Source organism: Betta splendens, chromosome 5, assembly GCF_900634795.4.
Source record: "Betta splendens chromosome 5, fBetSpl5.4, whole genome shotgun sequence".
Taxonomy (NCBI): domain Eukaryota; kingdom Metazoa; phylum Chordata; class Actinopteri; order Anabantiformes; family Osphronemidae; genus Betta; species Betta splendens.
Window position 1 is genome coordinate 202521 of NC_040885.2, and position 9593 is coordinate 212113.

Sequence of the window (9593 nt, forward strand, 5' to 3'; positions counted from 1 at the left end):
TATTCTATATTTATGAGAAATACCTGTGTTATAAATTATTCTCCTCTTTATCAGGATAAAGTTGCACTTTAGGGATTTTGAAATTGTAAATACTACTTAATCTTCCTTAAACTTTTCTTCCTTCCAGGCACTGCTCAGTGCTTCTTCTTGGCTACTAATCCTCCAGGGACCAATCAAGCAGCTTACTGTGCGCCACAGTCACAATGTACCGTTTGTAACGAGCACATAATGTGCTTCTGGGTTCTGTGGCTGCACACTGGGTTTCAGCAGCCAACGAGGTTCAGGCTGGCTCAGCACATCTCTTGTACAGCGTGTCAGTGCTGGTAGTGGTGAGACACGCACACACACTCTGACGCGGCCATGCAAAGCACAGCTTCTCAGCACATCCATTTTAATGTCCTCACAGCTGCGTGAAAGGTACGGGGAGTACAGGACAAAGGCTGTGTGCATGGCTCAGTATGTAACGCAGCAGTAGAGGGCTTCAACGAGCATCGATACACAACTCAACAACACAAAATGAGTCAGTGTCAGTTGTTAGTGTCTTAGTGCTGCAAAATGAAAATGATGCTCAAACTACAAACCCTGTGTTGACTGTGATGGTCTTCCTATGGGGTGGACACGTGACTGTGTGGGAATGTGTGTTGTTACCTCCATTTGTGCAGCGCAAAGCCAGGACACTGTTCTCCGCGGGCGGCGCAGGGCTGTCCTCCGTGTGGTTCATCTGCACGGGTCAACTTCAAAAAAAACACAAGCGCAGGATGACGGCTCCATTCAGGCATGGCGTTCAAATGTCAAAATGGCTGCAGTTCTTTGTGTCATTGCATCTCCTCAATTCAACTAAGAAAAGCCACTTGTTGAAACAGTGTTTTTTTAAATCATCCTGTCCATTGCCGTCAATGCGGCTCGTGCCAGCGCGTCATCATAACACAGGAGATGTAACTTGACGCCCTTGACAACAGCGGGCGGCAGAAGTGCACAACAAACTACAACAGACACCATGTGTTCGCAAAACGGATTTGTAAAGTTAAAGAACAAGTCGGAGCATGTGACATCGCAAACCATAGCTCCCACTTTGCTTTTTGCCCACTTACCAATCTGCTAGAACTGTTCTTGGAGCTGCGGCTGAACATGACGCGCTGATCCCAGGACAGCAAACGCACCAACGAACGGGGAAACCGGGAGATGTTCGAGCTGCACGACTTTCGCCCGACGCGCTCCGGGTCCCACCCATTAACCTTTGATTAATGAATGGAGCCGCGCGGTTCCGGAAGGCAGCTCCACCCCGTTCGCTCCCGGCCAATGGACGCGGAGAAGGAACTTTTTCTGAACGAGGCAAACTGTAATTTGGATAAACCCGGCGGTGCGGCGGCAAATAACAGCGTGGACGGATGACGTCCAGTCAGATAATATCACAACTCAAAGCAAACGACGGACCCTGTAATCAGCGCGGAAATAAACCCGTTTGCTTGCATGCAAACACTGTTCTTAATTAAATGACCTGCATCTCTTTCCTGTTATTTCCTAAAAATGTCAAAATGAAAAAAAAAACTTTTTCCTATCTAAGTAAATCCTACCCATGATTCATTTCCTATGGGGTGCCGAATGTAAAAGGAGTACCTATAACTAGTTTTCTCACATTTAACTAAATGACACAACATGTTTTCTCACATATAGTTAAATGTGCAAAAGTCTAAATGTAAATGTCAAATGTGAAATTTAAACGTTAAATGTTAAATCTAAATGTTAAATGTAAATCTAAATGTTAAATCTAAATGTAAATGTTAAATGTTAAATGTAAATGTTGAATGATGAACTGAATATTTAAGTAGACTCCACCCCCTATTATCCTAGATCAGTGACACGGACTCAAACACGTCAAACAGTACGCATAGCTCCGCCCACATCGGACTCTGGATCGGTGCACGAAACTACTGGAGAGAAGCCTGAAGTCGAAGCCATCATGGCCGCCAGCTCCGACTCCCTTACCGTTGGGGGAGATTGAACGGGCTGTAACTGTTGTGACTCGGCTTCCACGCCACCAGGGGCAGCCTGGTTTCACCCTTTTGGTTTTGTGTCCTTGTTTCCTGTATTAGTTTGATTGGGTTCACCTGTCTTGTCTTGTATTTAAGGTCTCAGTTTGTGCACAGTCTTTGTTGGTGCATTACTTGTTACTCGTTACATTATGTGTTACTTGTTACCGTGCCATCGTGCTCTGTCCAGGTTTGTGTGTTTGTTTGCTGATTACGTTTGATACTGTTGTTTGCATGTTTTGTGTTTTAGGATAGTTATTTAGTTTCCTGCTCTGCAGCGATCTTCAGTTCAGCTGTGAGTTTTATGTGTTAGTTTGCATGTTTTGTTTTCTGGCTTATCCTGCATACGCAGCGTCCTTAGTTCGTGTTGTCCTCTGTCTACATGTTTAATATATTAAATCATTATTTGTCAGTCCTGTCTATGGGTCGTGCATTTGGGTCCTACCCCCAGTTTGTAGGCCATTGTAGTTTGTCTCCCCCGCTCTAGGAGCGTGTTTTAGAATATTGTGAAGTCTAGTTTGACCCTCGTTTTAACAATAGTAAACCGTTCAGTCTAGTTTGACCCTCGCCCGTAACAGTAACGGCAGGTGTGTGGGCTGAGGCTCCGCTTCAAACTGCTGTTCTGTCGTAAACACCATAAATGGGAAGTTAAGTAGGTTCAAATAGACTATTTCTGTGGCGCCGGTGGAGAATTAGTTGGCTAACTATACTAGCTAGCCGAAGGTACGTCCAGGCTAAAAACAGAAGTTTCCAGGTCAGATGTGGGCGGGGTTTGCGCGCACTGTTGGAGGTGTTTGAGTTCGCGTCTCTGATCTTAGACCAGCGCTGTTTGAGGGTAGGGGTGGAGTCTACTTGCACATTCATGAATATTCAGTTTACACTCGGCGAACATTTAACATTTACATTTAACATTTAACATTTACATTTAACATTTACATTTAGACTTTTGCACATTTAACTAAATGTGAGAAAACATGTTGTGTCATTTAGTTAAATGTGAGAAAACTAGTTATAGGTGCTTCTTTTACATTCGGCACCCCATAATTTCCTACCTCTGTTTATTTAACCAGCCACATTTTATCCATTGGGTGCTTCCCCTTGACAGAACTGCTATTAGTCAACAGAGAAAAGCTTTTTGAGCACCAGAGTTACAGTCTGTGTGAAAGGGCCCTGACACAAAGGCATACGCTCCCCAGGTTATTATGATACATCACAATGGCATCAGTGTCACTTCTGCTGCATAATATCCATGTCTGAGACAAAACAGGCTCCAAAACTCCTCCAGCATTATCATTTTAGATTTGGGGCCTCTGCAGTTACTTCCACACACAGACAGGTGACAGTAAGAGGTGAATACACACACACACACACACACACACACACACTAGCAGCCCTCAATCTGTTTCTACTCTCAGATACTGTAAACACAAACTGTAACTCAGCATCCAAACTATTTGCACTCACTTTACTACTAAACCTCAGTTGATCCTAGATTACCTTGAGGAATGATGGTGATAAATGTGGTGGAGGGGCACTGAGCCTGGGGGTTCTTGGCTTTAAAACTCTCCTCATTGTTGCTGGCAAGACTAAGGAAACAGCTTGTATGCATTTCTGGGAGGAAAACAGGAAAGATAGTTGGCAAAAAAAGCTCCGTCTGGGTCTGGGTATTGATGGGACAGTTAGAGACCTAATGTTGGGCGCTTTTGCCTGAGCTCTTGTGGAATCCATGTGGCATTATCTCCAATATCCCACCTCTATATTATAGACCTGCTTGTTTGGTATTCATAAGCAGCTGGTAGAAAGGCAGTGGACATGACATTCAGCAGTGTTTGGAATGTCTACAGCCCAGAGCCTCCAGCTGCTTATGTCACCGGTCTAATCCTTGTGAGAAGGTCTCAGGGAAAAGCAAAGGAACAAATCTGCGGCCCTGCTTGTCAACATGGACATCTACAGATAAGTAGACTCTGGCTGAATGTAAAGTAAAGCTCTATTAATAACAATGGCATTCAGGACAAGGAATGATAAAAGAAATCAACCCGCACTGTTCTCATAATAATAAAGAAACTACTTATGAAGCTGAACTGAGCAAATGTTGCAGAAACTACATATTGTAAATACAACATGTAGTTGCCCCTATTTAACATGTAGTTAAACAGGGGCAGCAAAACCATAGTAGTTATCACAAAAATAACATCCCTTAATGAATGCCAAGGCTTCAGTGAGCAAGTGGTGTGAGTTTTATGTTCAAGGACCAAAGATTGTGGCCACAGTCGCAATTTCAATATATGTCTCCTTCTGCATTTCTTCCAAACGTCTGCCTAAAATTATCACTAGAGTCTATGGGGAAAATTCAGGATCTCTCTGCGCTTTGAGGTTAACTAAAGTGAAGGTCTTAGAGCTAGAAAGAAAACAAGTATGACGTTAGTGAAACAATGAAAACTGTGGCTGTAGTGACGAGTTAAGAGAAGGAAGAAAAACATTTAACAAAAACCACTATATACTTAAACAACTATAAATCAGAAACTATTATAGTTATTAAAAAGCTGAACAATAGATCAATGGTTGAATGACGATTGTTTTGTAGTAAAAATGGTGTCTGTATGTTGAAGTAGTTAAAGCTGAAAGAAGGCAAAGCTAAACAGGAGATAAAACGCTTTCTCTATTCATTTAAATGGGGCAAAAAAGGTTGAAAAAAGCTATGAATCAGAAAAATAATAGCTTGCATCTCCTTAAAAAGCCGAATATTTTGATAATTGGATAGTTTCTATAGCTGTAAGTATGTGGGACTAGTTAGATGTAGAAAGATGTACGGAAGAAAAACAAGGAGGAGGAGGGAATTCCCCCCACAGTGGGGAAATTTGTTTTCTGCATTTGACCCATCTCCCTTGGGAGAGCAGTGAACTGCCACATGAGGGCGCTCAGGGTGCTAGTGCAAAGTGTCTCACTGAAGGACACATCTGATGCTGAGGTAGGGAATAGAATCAACTGAGCTACCAGGCCACCTCTCAACTACTATAATAAAAATCAGAAAAACATACGTGAATGCTAGAAGCATGATAATAAAGATTACTATAACAATAGTAAGTGATATATAATGATAAATAATGATAAAAAAAGTTGCTGAAAGCAAGGGCAAAGATATAAATAGTATGAGAGCTGTTGTCAGCCTTACCACTAAATAGCTGATGTGCTGAATCACTGGCAGCAGAAGCAGCATCCAGGACTCCAGACCAGTGAGTTACTAGAGGGTCTTCCTATGATTCTCAGACCAAAAATCCAAGATGACAACCCCTCAGTCTTTGCTTTAGGCTGACAAGGGGAAACATTCTTATTGGATAGCTGTCAGTTTTTTTTACGACTTGTGAAAAAAAGTGTGAAGAGTGAAAGCTTTGGCTGTGGTTACAGGTAAAAACTAAAATCAGCTCCTCACACTCTAGTGGGACATCACCCACAGACCAGACTTTCTGCCTTTCACACCAGCGGAGTCACTGAAACCACAAATGACCCAAAGCTGTAAAAAGTGGATGATTAATTGTTGCATATTTGAATGGTGTATTTGTGTCCTGAAAAATGGTGAAGCAGTTACAACTGAAACAGTAGTTGCAAACAGTAGAGCAAATCAACTCTTCATTCATTCTTAAATAATACTCAGACGCTCCAGAAATGATCACAGAGCAAGTAAAGAAAGTGCTCAAAGTGTGTGTGTGTGTGTGTGTGTGTGTGTGTGTGTGTGTGTGATGTAGACACACACACACACACACAGACACACACACACACACAGACACACACACACACACACACACACACACACACACACACACACACACACACACACACACACACACACCACTTCCAGTTATTTGGAAAGTTGACCACAGATCTTGAGCCACATCTGAGGCACGTTGAACATTTGATGTTAATCTGTAGCAGTACATTAAAACACAAGTGGTTCATGATAAAGAAAGGACATTGCGTGCAAAAGGAAGCAATGGCAGTTTTTCAGTAATAGCAGAACTGCTTATTCTTGTTTCGGTCTTATGCTCCTTTGCTGATTCTGGTGAAAGTAGACAAAGTTACTGTGAGGCTGCTGACACTGTTGGCCTCCTTAGATCCAGATGCAAGTATGATGAAAAATTATGATAAGACCCCACCCTCTTTTCTGCCCCCTGGTTCAGCTTTATTGTATTTTCCAGGCTTTGGCCAGATCATCTAATAGCCTTTATTTGTCAACATACAGTTTATGATCCAATCATTATTCTCACTGACATGGTTGATTACAGCCGTTTAAAAGTTCATAATTGCGGACATTAATTAAAGTGTTTTCATCAGATCAGGTCTAGTGAGTGAAAGCAGCAGACTGGTCTCGTTCCTACTAATTACAAGGCCAATTATTGTAAGCTGTCACAGTTCTTAAGCAACGGCTTGGACTGTGTGTGCTCCAGAGCATAATCCTTCACAAATAACAAAATAATGGGAGGCCACTGCTTCGAAAGGAGCCAGGAGATAGAATCCCCAGCAGGGACGTTTCAAGGACATTCAGAGAAAGACAGTGAGGAGGAAGGTATTACTGTAGGGAATAAAGTACAGCTTGTATTCCCTTCACATAGAGCTGAGGACTGGCAAGATGCTGATTTGACTACTTGTTAAAGTGATGGATTCCAAAGGAAACAGGTCTGAAAAGTTTTTTTTTTAATTAACTAAAGCTTTCAAATCTCCATTATGAAGATAACAGACAACCCCCTGAGTTTAGTCCACTAGGTTTCATGATCCGGTTCTAGTTCCTCTTTTACTTTTATGGACTTCCTGTTTCATCCAGAGCACACATGTTTCTTGTTACCTCCGGTTCATCAAGCACACATGCCAGTAGTTAGCAATCACACCCAATATTTAAATACCACCTCAACCAGCAGTCAGACGCCAGATTGTTGAGTATCCTTACCACTTTCCAGCGTTTACAGTATTGTTTTCTGACCGCCGATTCCTGCCTGTCCTTGACTGTGCTTACGCCTGGATTTCGTGGTAACTATCTGACTGTCTGACCTCGTTATTGCCTGCTCCTTGTTTGTACCTCTGCCGAGCTCACCTGTGTGCCGAACCCTTGCCTGCTTCCGGAAGCGATTATTGCCTGCTCCTTTTGTGCCGTAGACTGAGAATTTTTATGTGTGACCTGGATTGCCCTGACCTCGTGTAAAATAAAAGATTGATTGATAATTGATCACCGTGTCCGCACTGTGCATGTGGGTCCGACTTTTGCCGAAGGCTGACAGAACAATCTGGCCAGAAATGGACCCAGCCAGTGTGTAAAACCTCCGTGCTCAGCTCCTTGCACGGGGGCAGCGACTCACCGAGCAGGAAGAAAACACCAGTGTGGCACTCTAGAAGCTAGCGGAGTGTGCACTGCGCCAGGAGAACGCGGTGGCAGGACTGGCGGAGGCGGGTAATCGTCTGGTTCAAGGAACAGCAGGGTAAGCAACGTCGATCCAGGTCTCAGCGCCCGCAGCAGCGAACCCGGCTGCTGCGGGTCCGGATGCCCGACTGGGAGCACCCACGTGGTTCTCAGGTGAGTCCGGAGACTGTTGTGCTTTTCTCACACAGTGTGAAATACATTTCACTTACATGTATGTGTGTCTTACATCAGGCAGCATATTTGTGGTGAGGTCTGGGAGCTCACGCGTAGATTTTTATAGCCACCGCATTCTCAACAGGAAACCCTTGTCTCTTCTTCAATAGATGGGAATAGAGGCAGCTGGAGCCCGTTTGTGCACTGGAAGGGGGTGAGGCCGGTGGACGAGCACGTAAGGGTCTTGTGCGCATACTCTAGCCACACCAACTGTTGTACCCAGGTAGAGAGACTCCTGGACGAGGGAAAGCCCCTGGTTTGTCCTCTGTGTTTGTCCATTGGACTACGGGTGGTAGCCAGACGAAAGGCTGACTTCTGCCCCCAGCAACGTGCAGAACTCCTGCCAGAACTGGGAGACAAATTGAGGAACCCTGTCAGAGAACACATCCTTTGGGAACCAGTGGAAACAGAACACATGCTCCAACACTGCCTGGGCCGTCTGTTTGGCGTTAATGAGCTTGGGCATGGGAATGAAATGGGTTAGCCAGGATAATCGATCTATGACAGTCATGATTACCATGTTCCCTTGAGAGGAGGGAAGTCCAGCCACAAAATCCAGGGCGATGTGTGACCAAGGGCAACAACAATCTGACAATCTGACCCATATTCTTGAAGTAGCACCTGTTCATCCTTAAAGTTATATGTATGATATTTACATAGTTGCCTATCCTGTAGGTCTAAAAGTACTGTGCCTCTCTGCCAGTCAGTGGTGGTTAACAAGGTATTCAATGAAATCTAAAAAACGGCCTGTATGAGGTTTGAACTCACAAGAATAAATTGAAATGAGCAACTCACGTTTTTGGCTGCTGCTACTTTAGGTAAGTGTTTTGTTTATTGAGAAAGAAATTTTGACCATTTTTACCAGTACTGTAAAATACTGTCTGTTTGCACTGCCTGGGATTTCAACCCAGGTCTCTCGCATGGAAAGCGACAATTGTACCAATAAAACACAATTGGCTGCATTTTCTAACTCTATATTGCATCTAAAACCATAGCAACAATCTGACCCAACATCTTCTTGAAGTAGCACCTATTCATTGTTAAAGTTATATGTGTCCTTAAGGTCTTTATATAGTATAAAAAAATAAAAAATACCACCCCTCCCTGCCAATCAGTGCTGGTAAACAATTAATTCAATGCAATTTGAGGATAGCATATTTTCCGTCTGCAGCAAATTGCTACTAAACGCTTAAAACCTACTGCGCCAACGAGACATAGAAAACTACATCGACTCCTATGCAAACTCCACAGGTAGACAAAGGGTTAGGCAAGCCTAAGATCTGACACAACTCCTTCCTGGAGGACAACACATTGGCCAGTATAGGGTTTAACCTATGAACAGATATGCCTTAAAACCTGTCAGACATGCTTGAACACATGAGAGCATGTTTTTTCCATCTGCAGCAAATTGGTACTAAATGTGTAAAACCTCACATACCGACTAATGGTTTTCCAAGTAAAAGAGGACTAACTACAAATATAAAAGAGATCCACAGGGCGGAAGCAATTTGGCCAAATATTTCCACTGAAGAATTGGTTCTGATTGTGCTTACCAATAAGTAGGCTAAAAAGTGCCTGGTTGCACTGGCTGGGAATCAAATCAAGGTCTCTCGCATGGGAAACGAGAATTCTACCATTGAAACACCAATGCCTGCGATTAATAACTCTATATTACATTTAAAACAATGGCAACAATCTGAACCAACATGTTCTTGAAGCAGCACCTATTCATCGTTGTAGTTAAATGTGGTCAGTGGTGGTTAACAAGGTATTCAATGAAATCTAAAAAATGGCCCGTATGAGGTTGAACTCACAAGAACAAATTGAAATGACCATGTGACACTAGTAGTTTTAGGCCGGTGCTGCTTTAGGTTACCATCTTGTCTTCTGAGAAACAAATCGCAAGCTTTTTTACCAGTACTGTAGGCTATACATTATTGGCT

The 9593-nt window shown here is 43.2% G+C and overlaps 1 protein-coding gene across 1 annotated transcript in view; it reads right to left on the reverse strand.

Moving 5' to 3' along the window:
- prickle2b (prickle homolog 2b) overlaps nt 1–1461 on the reverse strand; it is a 60997-nt gene extending 59536 nt beyond the window's left edge. Inside the window, exons 1-2 of the mRNA XM_029150691.3 lie at nt 1092–1461; nt 649–734 (exon numbers count right to left, since the gene is read on the reverse strand). Coding sequence (XP_029006524.1) covers nt 649–734; nt 1092–1130 — 125 coding nt within the window. The 5' untranslated portion in view covers nt 1131–1461. The remainder of the gene's footprint in view (nt 1–648; nt 735–1091) is intronic.
- Nucleotides 1462–9593: the final 8132 nt, after the last annotated feature.